The sequence below is a fragment of the Hippoglossus stenolepis genome, chromosome 21, assembly GCF_022539355.2.
Source record: "Hippoglossus stenolepis isolate QCI-W04-F060 chromosome 21, HSTE1.2, whole genome shotgun sequence".
NCBI lineage: Eukaryota > Metazoa > Chordata > Actinopteri > Pleuronectiformes > Pleuronectidae > Hippoglossus > Hippoglossus stenolepis.
Genome location: NC_061503.1, coordinates 9,839,215 through 9,857,527, shown reverse-complemented (window position 1 = coordinate 9,857,527; position 18,313 = coordinate 9,839,215). Strand labels below are relative to the sequence as shown.

The 18,313-nt window shown below is 41.8% G+C and overlaps 1 protein-coding gene across 4 annotated transcripts in view; it reads left to right on the top strand.

Moving 5' to 3' along the window:
- Nucleotides 1-18,313, top strand: part of si:ch73-103b11.2 (early endosome antigen 1) — a 48,316-nt gene that overhangs the window by 10,846 nt on the left and 19,157 nt on the right. For 2 of the 4 annotated variants that reach the window (XM_035146789.2, XM_035146786.2), the window contains exons 4-6: nt 11,936-12,087; nt 13,490-13,574; nt 18,011-18,239. In XM_035146789.2, coding sequence (XP_035002680.2) covers nt 11,936-12,087; nt 13,490-13,574; nt 18,011-18,239 — 466 coding nt within the window. Of the gene's footprint in view, nt 1-11,935; nt 12,088-13,489; nt 13,575-17,935; nt 18,240-18,313 lie in introns of all 4 variants that reach the window. The other 2 variants (XM_035146787.2, XM_035146785.2) reach the window with 1 other exon arrangement.

The window sequence follows — 18,313 nt, the reverse complement described above, 5'->3', positions numbered from 1 at the left end:
CCAAGGCTGTCGGGCCAGTGCTGTATTTATGAAGAATATTCCCTTGTTTTTGTTTTTGTGTAGAGAAATGGAAAACACTTGTAGATTTCTCAGTTTTTATGCCAGTTCCAAATTCCCAACTCTAGATCTTGTCATGGCCGTCTCTGCTTTTGGCTGGAGGAGTGTAATTCCGGTGAGCCACAGCGTAAGCAACTCTTGCCACCACTTGCATCTCCATCTTCAGTTATCAGTGAGTGCCCTTGTTCATCAAATAAAAAATGGCCACTTTCCAGTGGAAAGTGTCACATCAGGGTAGCAGAGCAGATCATGTGATGAGAGGAGAGCTAACGGACAAAGCTGAAGATTTGGTGTCAAAGCATTTGGCAACATTTTGAATTCAATCTGAATGACCAAAACAAACTTGATGATAATAAGGCAATCTGCACACTTTGTCTGATGAAGGTGGCAACATCTGGAGGTAACACTTCTAAAATGTACACACACCTTCAAGTACGCCATTGCCTGCAGCCAAATCCAGCATTAAAGATCAAAGTAGACGCTTTACAGATGTTGAGCTGACACATCTTTTCTCGTTAACTGTCCAGTGTAATAGGTAACACCAGTGTTGTCATGTGTTTATCACCCTGTGGGAAAATTTCCACACTGAGACATCCCTACTGTCTACATTCTCCCCCAGGACACTGTAAATGATTTTGGCAGTGATGCAGGGCTTCTTTGCGCAGGGTTAATGATGGAAACAATCTGCAAAAATGTCTTTCTTTAGATTGTTAAAGGCCATCCTCTGTGGTATAAGCCATATTCAAGAGCACAAGATTTGTGAAAAGGTTGTTTTACGAGAGCACACTTTCCTAAAAATACAGCACCACGCCCACCCCTTCCTGGAAATAGAGTTTTATCAGGACAACAGACACTTTGAAGTAGAAGTGTCTCTCTCGCATCATCAGAGAACATGTTGGATTATCATTTGTAGCCTTGTAACTTAAGACAGGACTATATTTAGTTTTCTATATGTCAAAGGTACTTGGCAAGGTCTTGTCTTCTCTAAACAAGTCGCAGTTTTACTTTGATCCCCTGAAGGTTGATTGACCTGATTACAGAAAGTAATTTTGTATTATGAAAAGTGATCATATGTCCCTGTGTGGGCAGTGGCTCAACAGCTCACACTTATGTGGGCAACAGCTCACACTTATCACACTTATAGCTGATAAGGGACCTTTGCTCTCCTCCAATTGACCCAATATGCATGTCCGTTTTCCATACGAGTGCTGAGGAAAAATGTGTTAACCATTAAGATGAGATAAGCTAAATACAATCAAAGACCTTAAGGAAGACATGTTTACGAGATATTTCCAGTGTTGTCTAATCTGTGCTCTTTAGTTTTTGCCTTGGCTTTAATCACTACACCTCTCCGGATGTGGCTAAGATAAAAATCTTATCTACTCTCCACTTACTCACTGTTGGAATGCTTCAGTTTCTTAAGGAAGAATTACAGTAACTCTGTCAGGACCAAGAATCCTCTCTAAACGTTAGGTTCCTGAGCTTATAAAAATATGTTAAAACTGTCACTTTATTTATCGTACACACTCAGAGAATTGCCCAGAAACGTGATTCCAGCTGATTTGAATCTCAGCTTGTGGTTTTGTTCCTGTTGTAAACTCTTACAGATCAAACGTGAAGGACAGGGAGACATTTTTTTCAGTTTTCTGGCTGACCTCTCCCCCACCCCCTATTTGCAATTTATTGTGTGAGTGTGTGTTCAACAGCCAAAAGGCTTAATGAGTCTAAAAATAATGTCTCTCAAATGGCACTTAAAATCTAATTACAGTAAGTAAAACTGTATTGTCCCCCAGTGTGCACACTCAAACACAGATAAAGAATCTAAGCTGCCCCTCTAGGGGTTTGAAGAGAAGTTGTTTATGAAGGTTGGTTTGGTTAATAGGGTTCAGGATGCCAAATTGTGGACTGAATCGCTATAATGCTTTTTAAATCTGATTTCAACTCATTCAGCCCATCTTCCATCAGGTTACCAAACAAAAAGTAATAGGAGTGAAACTGTCTATCATTGCCTTTAGTTTAGAAGTATAGCACATTTAAACTTTCTTTTTTCCCAGGAGCTTTTATGTTTAATTATGTATTTAGGCTGTTGTTATATGTATGTGCTCTATTGTACTGTAGGTGATGCAGTGGCTTGGAACCCAAGACAAGTTTCCCGTTGGGACAATAAAGCATACCTGACCTTATCCTACCTTAACTTAACTTACACCACATCAGTTTAAAACGTCACGAACCTCAACTGTGCACTTGCGTCATTGCAACAACACTATTGGCTTAAAATGTGTCCCAGTTTGGCTGCTATAAAACAGCCAATTGGCTTATTGGTGGGAGGGCTGGGATACATGCCATACAATTGCCATATTTGGAATTCCACACTTTTCTGTTCAGGATTCTTTTATGTGCTTTGAGTTTCTCTGGTCTAAAGTCTCTGGTTCAGCCTTCTACTCTGTTGTTATATTTGTGCTCACTGCTGCGTGAGACTGTGGACAGGATCATTTAACACCGGGCACTAGGTCTCTCAGCAGCATTAAGGCATAATGGTTGTTTGAAAAGTATCAGTGGGATTCCAGTTAGTTGTGAACTTGTGCTCGCTTTCAAATTTTTCTTGGTGAATATGATTGCCAGGTGGAGTTGAGCAAAATTCTTGATGGCTGTCCACTGTTGCACCATGGTGAGAAGTTTCTAAAAGGCTCCTTTTTAAGGATGTCTTTTAACCATCCTTCTCTTTGTGCCCTCCTTCATTTTTTGTTCTTTTTAATGATTTCCAGCCATTCACCGTGCAGAGAAAGGCCGGCTCCAGGAGGCTCTGGCTTAACCAGTGTCCACTCTCACTTCCACGGTCCTCACTTTCCCATTACTCAATCCGATTCACTCTTCCTTCCTTCTACCGCCTCACTTTCTCTCACTCTGCCACTCTCTCGCATCTCTGTCTTTCATTCCAGCTCTCTCTGGCCAATAAATCATTTGTGTTGGAGAGAGCAGCCAGCAGTATTGTGTAACTTCTCTCCCCCAAACCCTCCCTTGCCTATAAAGCCAAACATGGCCTGACGGACTGCTCGCTCAGTTTGTTCTAAACACTAAACCAGGACACTGACAAAAGGTTTCATTTAAAGCATCAGGGCAAGGGGTTAGCCAGCTCCGAGACAGGGCCGCTAATAAAACAGTGGGGTAGGTGGGTAGGTGTCTGCATATGCAGAGCACGGTGTGTGGCACTGAGACAGCAGGAATGTGAAATTGCAGCTATTATGATTTACTCTCATTTTCACGCAACTGTATAGAAGGAGGAACTATTTTCCATTTAAAATTACATTTGGCTGTACAATTCTTTAAACATAGGAAACCGGTAAACAAAACTAGAATCCTGCTCCCAAGCAGGTTGGTTAGTTAGATCTCTGTAGTAAGACGTTAGATCTCTGTAGTAAGACGTCTCATTTAGATTAAATCGAGTTGTAACCTGGCCTGAGAGCGGGTGTCTAGTAAGCCTTTGCCATGGCCTGTGTGAGCCACAGCTGCAGTCAAATGTCTTTCAGAGCTGCAACAGGTGCAGGTGTATAGGATGACCTTTAGCCCTTCACCTCAGCCTGGCGACCTGCCAATCCAACCATCTGTTGAGGTCAGGATTCTGCAGCCAAGATATTTGAGAGTGAGAGATAGAAAGTGCAGCCTTAAAGTTGGGTCTGGTGATGTTTCACATGAATACAATAGCAAGGGTAAGACATACATTTCACAACATATTTAGAAAGACATTTACATACATTTGAACATTTTACAGCTTTGGGTCTTATTTCATGGTTAAGTCTTGCTAGTCAAATCCACACTACCTACAACTCGAGTATGTTGGCTTGTTGCTAATTGTTGTTGGGTGAACCACTTGCTCTTTAATAACCCACTCAAGCTTTACCAGGACCTGGCCCAAACTTCCCATTTCCAGCCACCATGGACTGGCCCACCTCCAGCCTCAGCACCTAATCGGCTTAGTGCTGCTCTCCTCCATGCTTTCTCTCGGCTTAAAAGAGAAAGCGGCAAAAATGCCCCCTCTACTAAATAAACAGTCCTTCTGAAATTAACCAATGAATGAATGATGAATTGCTGTGTTCCTACTCGAGTGAACATATTATATTCAGATAAAACTTACACACGTCTGACAAGCAGTAATCTGAAATATGCTGATAGATTGTATTCTGCTTTTTTTATGGACATCACACTAACCAAGTACTGTGGCTACATCCACACTGCCATGTTTTAGTTTTCAAAAGCATCACTCTTGCGACATTTACAACTGCAGTCCACACTACTACTGAGTTTTCAAGTGCCTATAATGGAGAAATTTGAAAATGCTGCCGGCCCCATCTTAGTTTGAAAACTCTGCGGCTGGGTTGTAATATGGAAACCATTGCTGTTTCTCGTTTGTAGTATTTTCCATTACTAAGCAACCAACTGCAGAGTAGACAATCTGCTTCCTGTTTTACAGTAGCACCACATGCCAAGTGCACGTGAATGGTCACATGATGTACTCTTTCAGTTTCATTATTATGGTCGGAGAATACTGACCCATGTATAGAACTAACCCTTGAATTAACATTTTTCATATTCTTAGTCTTATTTGATAGTACATTTTCTCATTTAAATCTTAAGTTTGTAATTTATATACCGTGTTATATTTGAAAAGTCATTGTTTGGGCATATGTGATGCATTCTCGAATGCATGGTTTTCTTTGTGGAATGATTAGATCATGAAACATATCCTCAGCAAAAGAAGGAATCAGGTTTAATTTTGGGTAGAAGTACTGCGTTGGTATTGGCTCTTTTGAATAGCTGAGCATTTAGGAAGCTGCTCTTCAGTCCTGTGGAAAAACAGCCAGCTCCTGCATTGAGATATTAGCTGTTTTCCCAAAAGAACGTTTTTTTCCTATCCTCCCCTTTTTTCCCTTCCCTTCTGCCTGATGGGCTAATTTGCATTGACTTAGCAAGGCTTTGGCAGATTTGCAGTCTCTATCAGAGACGTATTTGAAACCTTACTGCAGGTCTTATGTAATTTCCTCACAAATTGTAGCCAGAGTTGCAGAGAATAACTGCTTCTTAATTGTAATTTCATGAGCCTTTTGGAATAGTTTTCACTGAGAGCCAGAACTTTACGATAGCTACAGCATACTGGGGGCAGATTCACCTTGGCCTACTTTTCAATGTGCTTTGTCAGTGCACTGTATGGGACACTGCAGTGATCCAAATGCTGCTGTGCCAGGCAACCTTGTTATTTTAGAACTACTCATATTCTTTTTGTTTTGTTGTAGTTGAGACTGAAAGCTAATCATAGAGCTGCAACTGTAGGATTTACTGCTCTACAAGTGAGTGACTGGCACTATTTTGAAGAGAACATTAAGGTGAACAATACTCGTAAAGTGTTGTAGCTAATTAAAACCATTCCAGCATTCACAGCACCAAGCTGTAATCATTATTGGCCCTTGCAAGAGTAGCCATTGCATTCAAATAACCTGTGTTGGTGTTAATAGCTGTGCTTTATTTAGAAACTAATTGTGGCATCTCTGTGACATGCATTTGTGCATTGAGCCACCGAGAGATTTGGATAAGTCATTCCTTCCAGCTTCTGAGGTCTACTTCCCTGACAGAAGCATGTGGAAAAAACTGCTTTCATATTTAGTTTGTCACCTCAGCCCGTTCGCTTGTCTTATGTCTCTGATGTTTCTCATATCATCTCATTTCAGTGATGCTTAAGCAGGAGATAACAACAAATAAACTCACAGGGATCAGTTATCACTGTCAGTTCTGTCTGCAGCGAGTGCAAGAAAGGAACTGATAAGCACAGCAAGTAGACAAAACATTCATTCATCACAGATGGGAAACGGCGAAGAAAATAAGAAGTGGAAGAAAAAAGTTTAAAAGTTTAAACACTGAAATGAGAGTGGTCTATATTACAAGGCATTGACAAGCACGCAAGAAGAAGAAAGAAGCAGCTTTGACGAATATCAGAGGGAGGGAGAGAGGGAGCAAAGAGAGGACAAAAGTTACCAGCCTGGGAAACCACACACACACACATACACACACACACTCACACACACTCACAATAACTCTGCTCAGACAGTCTGAGCCTGAACAGCCAGCGCAACATGACACAACTCGAGTGCAGCACCTGTTTCTGCAGCCGGCACATCGACTCCGTCACCACTCAGATGTAAGCTGACAGATTTCTCATACTCTGCCGTTCTTTTCCCGCAATTCGTTATGATGTCATTGTTATTACAGACATGACATTAACACTATTGTCAACAATGAATGTCAGAGGAATGCATACCTCTGCCAAGGCCCAACAGTCCCATATGAAACCACTTTTAAATTCACTAGATCCTGATTCTTTAATTTTTATTTTTGGATCAGCACCAAATTGCACACACTCATTAGTGCCAGTCCCCTAAAGATGCCTGTTTTTTGTCTACAAGATCCATGAATTGTTCTCTAAGAGATGAAGGAAAATGTTGGAAAAACACCTGGGTAGGTTCTTTCCTGCCCAATACTGTGTCCTTCCAAGTTTTGTAGTAATCCATGCTGTAGATTTTGCGTAATCTTGCTTACAAACAAACCAACCAACAAACTAAGGAACAAGGTTGAAAACACAGCTTCCTTGGGGAATGTAATTACAGTGCTTGTATGTTGTAAAAAAATATATAAAACACTGTAGACAGGCGATTTCAATTGGTGCCCACACACATGTACTTCATTACTGTACCCTGTAGCAGCCAAAGATCTGGTTTGTGTTGTTCCGGTACACATGACTGATCAATCCTCGCCCCTGTTGAAAAGAAGTCATCCTAGCAGAGAAAAAAAAAATCGTCTTCATCCTCCAACTCTCCCTCCTCTTCCTCCTCCTCCTCCTCCTCCTCCTCTGCATTTGTCAACTGCTGGCCTCCTGACACAGCATTAAACCACCCACACGCTCTCTCCATTCTCCATGAGAATAGCACTACTGCTACCACCCACAGTTCTCTCTGAAATACCCGCTACAAATGTGAAATGTGTGGTGTGAAGATTTTAGTCATTATTTTAACAATGTTGTGTTAATATGCTAATCCTGCAGTTTGCCTTCACTGTAGAGTTGTTGCTGTGTAACCAGGCTTGGGCGCAGATCCGAGGCCTTTGCTGTAGTATTCATTTGAAAGTCTTGAATACATACCAGTGGGGTGAGGTGTATTTGAAAATGCCTGAAGGACTGCACTTGGCCTTGCAACAGTGATGTCAGATATCCACTTTATGGTCTAGCTTGATTTTTTTATAGAGCTATATGTTTGTCTTAAGTATAGGCAGGGCTTGAGGAAGGTATTACAGCTGAGGCTAAGGTAAATATCATGTGTGATTGTACTGGCTTAAAAAATGTCTTGATACTAGGGTAAGATTAAAGGAGCATGAGGAGTGATGATTGTAATCTTGTCCATGGCCAATCTGTCAACTCTAGTTCCTGGACTGATTGCTATATATATATCTGTGTTTGTATGATTATTGTAGACTTAGGAAGGAAAGACCAGACTGTAGTTGATATTCCTATGTAGCAAGACTAGAGGTGACTCCATCCGTCTGGCACCTGAGGATATTTCCCCGCGCTGGCTGTTGGCATGCTCATCGTTATCAAAAATGCGTGTTTACCTCTGTTGTCCTAAGTTGCTATGGAAAGATTTATTGCATAATTGCTGTTATCAGGAATGAGCAGAGGATGTTGGACCCTGAAAAGACCTGATCCTAGGCCATATCCATGAGTCAGGATGAAGCGATGCCAGTTCATCAGCTTTCCTTTTGGCTTCGGTGTCTCTAATGACTTGGATGCAGGGTGAAGAGCTCGGGAACTTGGTGCTTTAGAATCTTGCTGTTGCATGCCTCGAGAAAAGTTATGTAAGTAAACGAGTGAAGCCGCGGCATTTGAATTTGTCACCACACACGTTGGCAGACAAACCGGCACCTAATACTAAAAACCAGATGTTTCTGATTGACGTACAGGTGCTCTTATCTAACCAGGCATTTCTTCATACTGCTAGAAAACCAATGAGCGATTGGATGTATTGAAAAAGATGTTGCAATATTTCACTCAATCACATCGTTAAATGCCCTCATGCTCTTCTTAAAGTCACTTTAACTGCACTTTTGCTTTCCATGACTAGAAATGAGTCTATCAAACCCCCAAAAATGTTGATGGCAGAGGAAGAGAATTTGCTTCACGACCAAAAATAAAAATCTAGAGCATCAGCCAGCTGCCAAAAGAAGCAAATATTTCTCCTGCTGTGTCATGAGGGAGAATGGGATGTTTTGCTAAGCTGCAGAATCCAAGAGTAAAGAAAGCCAAGGTTGCAAAGGCATACATGCATGCATGGAGCTTAATAATTACCGTTGTCTAAACAGAGAGCTGCTTCCTTATGAACACCTTTGTAATGCTACACAACATCTGGACAGAGATCACAAGTGGGGTGTCTATACATAGTAATGCAGTGTGGAACTTGAAAAGAAGCATTCATTTTAAAAGCATCCAAGCATGATTTTTGTGAATGGTCTTCCTTAGCTTGAGCAGTTCTTGTTTTCCCTGAGAGGGTAAACTGCAAATAGCCTCCTTCACTTCTTTTGCAGATTGCAAAGTCTACAAAAAAATGTATGTAAGAAAGCATTTAAGCAAACGGTCTTGTGGTATTAACGCTTTTCTTAACGTTTGACATCATTACAATTCAGTACAACAAAATAGTACAGGAGATCAATCTTTAATTAATCGATAAATATTTGTGATTAATCAATAAATACCCAAATATGCACTTATTGCAGTGTTCAACGATATTCAAAGTTAATGTTTGCCACCGCAGTATAGTTAGGAGAATATTTTCAGCTAAACTTGCTTATGAGTCGTATCTGCTCTTTTCATATTTTCACAGATACAGCTAAATAAATAGTGCTGCCGATATAAAATACCCTCCTGCGCCTCCAGTCATCACAGACTGGTGCAGAGAAACCGAATCTCTGTCTGATTTGTCCCGTCTCCCCTTGAGACTCAATGTTCAATGACTCCCATCGAGACGGCATTCATACTATTGGCTGAACAACTTCAGAGACAAGAATAAGTTTATGCTGGCTTCATAATTTCCATGCTCTGATCACAAAAGGACACTTGTTTGTGCCTCTTGTCTCTCAGTCATTTCCTTGTTGAGGGTTCAGGGGAGGAGTGGCTCGGTGGACTGTGGTGGCTGACAATCCCACATTGTGTGAACTGGTGCTGCTTCACAAAGGGCCCATTGTGGAGGGTGGTGGCCCAGGGAGAGGGGACTGGGTCTAGGCTAGGTGACAGAGAGGTGTGGGTTCGGGGGGCCTGGGTCTGGGGGCTTGAGGTGCAGTGGCTGGCCCAAAGTAGGGGTGTGTATGGGTGCTCAGCTGACAGTGCCGGGGCAGGGAGGGTGCACACGTGTGACAGGAGTCCCGTGCAGCTCCAGAGTAAAACATATACTCTGCTCCCACACAGCCATCACCCACTTCACATAAGCACTCGAATCTCTCTCAGAGGTGAACAGCGTTATGAAAATAGCTTTTTAATCAGAGCTGTTGTCAGTCTCCGATTTATTTTCTGCATCCCACAGAATCCGATGCCGTGATTATGAAACTGGGGGCTTAAGCTGCTTGTACAACTGTTCCCAGAATTTGAAATATTTTGCCGTTTATCCTCTTCTGACTCCAGCTCAAGGACACATGTGTGGTGTACTCTAGATCTGTTTACACAGACAGATCGCTGTGCAGTCCAAAAGTCATAGCCCCCCCCCGCCTCCCTTTTTTCTGTTGCACTTCTGTCCCCTTGACATCCATCCTGAGACTTAATCTTTGTTCTCTCAACAAACCACCGTCATTTCTCCATGTCTGAGAGTGACAGGGCTCTCAGGTCAAGCTGATGCCAGTCTCTCAGTCCAGTCTGAAACAGGCCCAGGCCCTCGCCCAGCTGTCCTAACTTCTTATTTGTCTGTCTTTCTGTCAAGCCCGGCTGTTGCCCTGGCCTCTCACCTCAGTGTCGAGAGCCCTTCGGTGATGGACCATTTTTAAGCCCCCGGCATAAGAAGTTGAACCAAAACATAATGGCCGATCGAGTCATAGCGTCTGTGGCGCTTATGCTTTACCAGAGTACAAGTGAAGTTGTAAAGGTCATACCACGCTGCCTCGATGTTCAGGTCTCTAATTATTTCTCTGACTCATAGTGTACTTAGATCAGACCTACTATCCAATTTGCTGGGCCAAATTCTGACACTGCCACCCTTTTACAATATACACAGCGGTAACAGAGCTGAGAATGAACGTGACATTTAACAGTGACCAAGTAAACAAGGCCTCTCATCTGCCCCCAGGGTGGGATAACCACAGCCTGTTAACTATTGACTTCTCTGTCCACATTAAAGGCTTGAATTGCCGTGTTACTGACAGGCTATAGTTACATTTGTACAAATTGGATCCTTGAGTTAGATTTATTTGGTCTCAAGCTAAGTTGAAAGTGATACCTTTTAATTTTGTTTCCAGCTCTATCTCCTAATATATTCCGATTCATTCGAGAGCTGTAATTTATCATCTGTGGCTAACTGGTACTTATAGCCTGGAATCACTGTGGTTTTTTGGTGTCTATAATTCCGCCTGTATATTTAGTGCAGAGAAGGTACGACCCAAGGTCTGTTCTAACAGCTTCCCATGCCCAGCGTGCTCAGTTGCTCGCTACTCATTCACCTGAACACATTCAAGTCCTTGAGTCAACATGAGGTTATCAAGGTTTTTTTGAATTGTTCAGGTTAAGTCATGTGGAAGTCAGACCAAGCAAAAGTTTCAGAGCTTGTAATATTTATAATGGTTATCTGTGTGCACGTTTTTACCTTGTGCGTAAAAACTGATTGATGCAGTCAAAAAACATAATCTTACAAAAACTAGCACAACAGGTTCAGATGGAGTGACGTTGTCTCCATTCATTGTAAATAAGCCATGCACACACACAAAGCCCCTGTGTGCTTACATAAACCTGCGCATATAAACCTTATCACTGTGCACAAAGTAGTATTATTGTGGAAGTCCTGCGGTAATGTTATTTATGGCTGACAGATGGCATTCATTTCATTGTGTGTCGTTGATCTTACACCTCACAGCCAGGCATCAGACAGATTAAACTTAAAACCGCACCGTGAACCCATGAACTTGCACGGTTTATAAACGGAGCAGGCAGTCTTGCTCATAGGTCCTTTCAGGTTCTTTCTCGTGGTACAGTAGAACAACATGGCCTTTACAACCAGCACTATGATGCACACAGGCTATATTTAATCATCAATGTTGAAATGAAACAGTTTATTTAGTATAAAATAAACTAGATGGAAAAACTAGACTAAACTAAATGCAAGGGTAGATACCACATTTTTAACTTTAAATTTCTTCCACAGCTACAAAAAAGACATCATCATTATAGTGTTGATTATCCACTTTAGTCTGGATTTAGTGGCAACCGTCGACTTGCTGAGCCCACCCGAATCGCGAACAACCACCCAGTTCCACTGTCCTAAAATCACCCTAATTATTACTAGAGGGATGTTTTCCCTTACAAATGGAGCTACTGAAGCAAAAAGCTGATTCAATTATGTAATTATTCTCTTATAAATGCTGCAATATGCATCTAAAGAAACCAAAATGTCACAGTGAGCTCTAACAAGAACATTTGCCTGTTCCCAGACTGTTATATCAGCGTGTGGTGTGCCAAGCTTGGCATGAAAATTGATGCTGGGGTGGATTGTGTGAGAAGACAGGACGACCATGTGGAGGGATAAGTGGGCACGTCTGCTTACTTCCCCCGCTTTAACACTTTCTCCACGTGTCTGTGTTGTGTCCCCAGCCCAGCACTCTACCCCAGGGCACAATCAATATGAACCAGTGCAGTGACGTCATCAATGGTGAGGCGAGGACGGGCCAGAAGAACTCGCTGTGCATCCTGACCTCTGACAAAGAGCACTTCATACGTGCGGAATGTAAAGAAATCATCAATGGGTAAGACGTCACAACCAGGAATGGGATCTGTTCATGTAGGACTATGATATCTTGACATACACGGTTTAACTGTGGCTTCAGATGTGCAGTATGTTTTGTGTTGCTCTCTCTGTTTAGCTGAGTGGATAGGGATGACAGAGGCTTGGATGAGGGAGAGTAGTTGTGTGCAACTGCTGCTGCAGCCAAAACCGCTCTGCCCCCTGCTGTCTCCTCTGAGCTCTGCTCTCCAGAGAGTGGCAAACCACTCTGCAGTGACAGTGCACATTCTTGAACTGCGTTCACAAATCCCCATATGCCTGCACACAGATCACAATACACAACCTGCAAGCCTCGATAATACAGTTTCCCCCTGTACCTTCTCCTCCCCTGCTGCACATGTAAAGAGTGATTCAGCACCACTCTCCGTCCCTGGATGTAACATACGTAATATTATGGCTATTCTTAGGGAGCTGTGACGCACTGCACCCCCCTCTCCATTATGCTATCTGCTCACTGTACACCTCCCACTCACCTCTCATCTTGCCCCCAATGTGTTGGTTCTGGGCCATTACACAATCATATTTGTCACTGCGAGGTTATGACAACCAGGATGTTTTAAATATAAATCTATTATTTTGCATGTTTTTACTGGTTTTGTTAAGCTCCTGATTCTACAGAGCGAAAACTGTGCTGTGTGGGCACTCAGTTCATTTATAGATGTTTCAAGTGTGTGTCTCTTTAGAAAGTGTTTGGAGTAGAATGTTCTGTTCAACAGTCACCTACTTGATTATTGTAACCATTAAAGAGCCAGGACTTTCTTTATTTGATAGGTGTTAAATTTGACATCTATTATTTATTTAATAATATGTTGGAGTTTGATTTAATATTTTGTCAACAAATCCTAATTTTTGTCAGTTCTTTGTAGACTAAAACTCTGCACCCTTCAGTCTTAAGTACATCATGAAGTCTATATTTATTTAACAAAATCCATGTTTATTTCAGTCATCAGGAGATTTGTTGACACAGACTTTGTGAACCCTTGAATAGATTTATCGGTAGGACAATAAAAATCTTCAGATCTGAGCCTTTTACTGACACATTGGGTTCTGTGTTTATGTTTGCTGATATGAAAGAGAAATTAAATTCAGAAAAGATTTGCATCGTGTTTTACTCCTTATCAGAGTTGGAATGTGTACTTTAGTCAAATTTCAACAAATCACAAATGATTTTTGTTTATTATACTTGTCCTTCAGTAGTTTTACATCGTGCACATGCTTGTCATGGCAATTATACTGTAATTGTTTATTTTTTGCTGATGAGAACTTTGGCCTGCTCATATATTGATCTACAGTGGAAGCATGGTTTGTACAGTCTGCATTTACTGTTTCCAAGAACAACATTTTGACTGACTCACTATTCGTAGGTGGCAGGAGGCTCTGACTGTGTACCCCAGGACCAACAAGCAGAACCAGAAGAAGAAACGAAAGGTCGATCCCCCCACTCACCAGGTAACACAGCGCTTCACACTATCCATGGTGAAGGTTTTTTTATATTGCTCAACATGAACAAGGCAAAAAGAAGCAACTGAATCCAGATGAAGGGCTCGTTGTCAAGAGAGATGGTTTTGCTACGGATGATTTCTTGTAATGTCTCTTACGCACGTACAAACTGCAGATAACAAGGAGAGGATGAAGATTATTATGTTGAGGAATTGGTCATATTGTGTAATAGTTCTGACACAAATCTCGCTCAGTATTGAAGTCAATTATTTATTTAACCTATCACATCTAAAAGGGCCATTTTTGGCTCCTGTGATGATTTAATGGTCCCACATTGAGGCCCTATCAACACCGTTCAAGATACCGTTATAAATGATCCACATGTGACAAATGGGCTGCTGCCAACAACAAAGAAAGAGGATATACATACCGTATATTCAAGGACGACTTGTGTCATGGAAGTATGCTGTATGCAGGCTTTTCATTCCAGTCAAACTGCACCAGCTGTTTACCCCTCAGACATGACATATTGTTTATCTGCTAGAGACATGCTCAACAGATTACGTAATTCATATTTCTACTCTCGAGTCACAGGATGTTTTTGTCTTGATAGATGAATGTACTACATGCCTCATGCTTGTCTAAATTAATTAATTTTGATTGGATTGTATCATTGGTGTTGTGAAGTATGTGTTTACATATTCTGGTTGAATAGAAGCACTTTTAATATTCATATTGTTGCTTAGTATGCAGCCAACATTAGTGAGCTATGCAGATATCAAGGCTAATGATGACAGCTGCCTGCTAAAATAATATTTAGCAGTGACTTTCTGCAATGTGACCATGATCCTGTCACTTCTGAATAGGCTGGTGCGCTTTGTTTCAGAGTCAGCTGCTGTCCCACCTTCCAGGCCTTTGTTACCAAGTTCTGCCTGGATAGTGATTAACCTTGTGGGTCTATTGGGGAAAAAAAAAATTCTTCCCACCACCCTAAAAACTGAAATATTACAGATTTCACTTAATGTCACCTATGTGGCCCATGAGTGTGTAAGTTCAGGGGCACGCAGCAGCTCAAAATGCTTTGTGATGGATGGGGCAATACTTCATGTCACCTGGAGTAGACACATTTCAGTCTCTCTTACAGTTTTTGTGGCAGTAGGCAAGGGGGCATGTATTTCGCTCCAATGCGTAACATGGCCTGAGCAACTGATAAGATTGCTGTCTCCACTTTGATGGCCCATCGATGTGGCAGGATGTCTCCCAGGGGCTGTATATTCAAAGGGGGAGGAAGAAAGATGGAGACGGGAGGGAGATAGTGAGGCAAAGAGTGCTACACAAAGTTCTACCATGAAGCATTGGCGCAAAACACACATTTATAGACCATCTATGTCATTATGAGTGTGTAAAAAGACTTTGATTCATTATGAAACTGTGGCAGGAACAATTAGACTATGGTGGGCCTTCACAGTCTAGGTAATTAAAGAGGAAACACTGCATTTCTACTGTACCCTCATAGATGAATTTCCTTTTAAATTTCAGAGCTGGTGCCTGTTTTTAACATTACAGTTCTGTCAAATGGCTCAGAATGTCCGTGCGGGATCCTACAATTTTTTTCCAATTTCACACCACAATGGCCTGAGCCCTTCTTCACTGAACAAGATCCATGTTTGAGTCTGAGAGTCTGTAAAGCAATACTTTTGGACTTGGCTACTGAATCCCCACAAGTGCCGTGAGCTGACCTTGCATATCGACAAATACTGTAGAGCAGGCCAGCCGGGGAAAAGATTCCTTTGTAGAGCAATTTAGTATAAGAATGAATCCAGAAGTAATATAGAATGTAAATAAATTATACAAAATACACACTATTAAAAAATAAAGTCAGCAGTCTGAGAGCAAGGTGAGAAACACAATGTTACCATGGGGAATACAAATGCATGTTTCATATCGGTGTAAGCTCACATTCAATGCACTCAGAGTTCTCCCTGGTAAGTAGAAATGAAAGAAACAGGACTGTATGTATGTACAGCTTTGTTACCATAATAATGAATTTAATGACAAGGTGAAATATAGGCATATCATATAATATTATACAGACCACCCACCGTGTACTTCCTTTTTGATAAGAGGCCAAATTTGTGGCACAAACAAACTCTGACGTTCATTGTCTCGTTCCTCTAATGATGTTGCCCTGAATCCGACTGTGACCTTTACTGAGCTGGTTTGCAGAGGGACAGTGCTGACACAGTGAAGGTCATCACTGTGTCAGCACTGTCAACCCCAGATGGAAAAAAACATGATTATCTTTTCTAACATAAATTACTGATAATCTGCTTTACACAATATGAGGCGAGAGTCTAGTCGCTGCAGAGCAGGAATTCATCTGCTGTCAACTAGTCAAGGCCAGACCATGTAATTGCTGACTGCTTTTGTCATTTCATTTTCCATCATTTGCAGTTTTTAGACCAAAAATCTGGAAAGCTGAGTCTAGACATTTTCACAGTTGGCCTTTCACATAGGAAGAATGCAGCAGGAGGTAGAGCATGCAGGAAGCAGGACATGACTTATGAATTCTGCAGCGGAAATCACGTGTTTTTGTTCACAGCACATCAACAATGGTGTTGGCCCTTATCACCAAAAGCTCTCACATCTCGTTGTCTTTCCGAGTTGACGACTTCTACGTTTATGCCTCATCTTTTCCATCCTGAGATATTTGTATTCTTTTTGGGGTTTTTTCAGTTTTGTGTCCAGCAAGTGGACATGTTGACGTAAAATATCCAGATTTTCTCTATTCTCACATGGCCTCAGACAGACATTTTCAGGACTACTTTTTATTTTACTTTTTACTTTAAATGTCCAGAGCAACTTACTCTTGCGTTGCCGCAAACAGCCCCTTCGGAAAATTTCAGATGAAAAGTCCGCAGTTCAGAGCCTGTCTGAAAGCAGCTATTGTCGCCTGGGCTGTTTGTTTGTTTTGGCATAAAGAATATGCTAAAGATTATCATAGGTATATGAGTGATGAATGAAGCTCTGCACCTACTTTTACCGTAGACATGTGTTGGAGATGGTTGTCAGCACAGTAACGTGTTTGCCTTCTGGGTGGTGCCCCTTAATTGAAGCACCTGACTTTGAGCACAAAAAGAATTACGTGACAGGAAAACGGTGATAACTAGTCGTGCCTCATGCTGTATACGAAAGGAGGCTGGAAGGACTTTGCACTTTCAGATTCTTGTCTTGGCTCTGAGGCAACAGAACTCTTAACCTCTTGTAAAAGTGCTTTGTATCATACATTTGCATGAATTTGGCCTTCAAATAATACAGAAACTATGAATTTGTCAAAACTGATTTTTGTTCTACCTCTATTGATGATAATCTGCACTACATAGTAAACTTTATCATCAAAAGCTTTTTGTAATTGGCAGGGTGGAGTATCTCCAAGCCAGTGTTTTTCCACTGAAGACATGAATGGACACCCAGTGAGTTCAGCTCGGCCAAACTCTTTTACCCTGCTTTACCCTCAGTGGCTCAAATCCCAGCCCTAATAAAACCTATTTATTATAACCCCCACCCCCCCAAATCAATCCAGGTGAAGGGTGAATAAAAACGACTTTCCTTCTTCTTCAATCTGATACTCAAAGAGTGATTCTTAGCACGGCAGAATGTTTGTGCTGATTGAAAAAGGCTGGATGAAGAGTTGTGTGAGAGTTGCTTTGCTTCTGGAAATCGTGCTCTCAACTGTTGGTATCAAACTGTGATTACGCCAGATTGATTTTGTTTGTGCATTCATAAATCATGTAAAAATTATCTCTACGATTTTTGTCTAAGCAATTCTATTCCATTATATTCCAGCTGCAGAAATCGCCCCTTTAGTGTGTTTTTTGTTCTCATTACAGTTGTGTTTGTCTTGCATAGACTCTTTGTTCTTTGTCTGCCCATCACTTTCTCTTTCCCACGCATCCTCCTTCTCTCTTTAAGATTGATGAAAGTGATTTTCTTTTGCTCCGTCACTGTAATATTGGATTTACTTAACACATGCACAGAAAATCCAGCCAGCACAGAAAAGCAAACACATCAACAGACTAATGGTGTAAAATCATGTGCCACTCAAAATCAAGAGATTGCTCCAAACAAGAGAGATCAGTGTGCTGAGCTTTTCACAGCGATAGAGCAACTAATAGGTGAGAGAACCTGTTATAATGATTTGGTGGTTGTGTTACTGGCACATGATTTCACAGCACTGCAGCTGAGTGTAAGTATTTACTAAAGCACATAATTATAATTGTAATAATTAGGTGTATTTAATTATTTGGAATTAACTACTTAGTGTTTAATTTCTCTTTTGATCTCTTTCCTTCTCAAATTCCTTGTTGTAGTCTCTGTGTGACCTTACCTCCCATTGTGCCCTCTCCTCTTCCTATCCACTCCTCCCAACCCGAACTCCTCCCCAGGAGCCAGGCCCAGCCAAGGTGACAGTGACCAGCAGCAGCAGCAGCGGCGGCAGCATCTCGTGCCTGCCCAGCAGCATTGCCGGTGCCGAGCGCGTCCCAATGAGCCGTGCAACACTGTGGCAGGAGGAGAGTCGCTGGAGCCGGGCCACCATCCCCTGCAGCCGCAGTGCCTCCTGTCTCAGCCAGCTGAGCCAGAGCCAACCAGACTCCAGTATCACAACTCAAGACGGTGAGGACTAAGAAGGGAGCATATGAATTCTGAAACATCCCATAATGTGCTTGTTTTTCGTTGTTTCACATCAG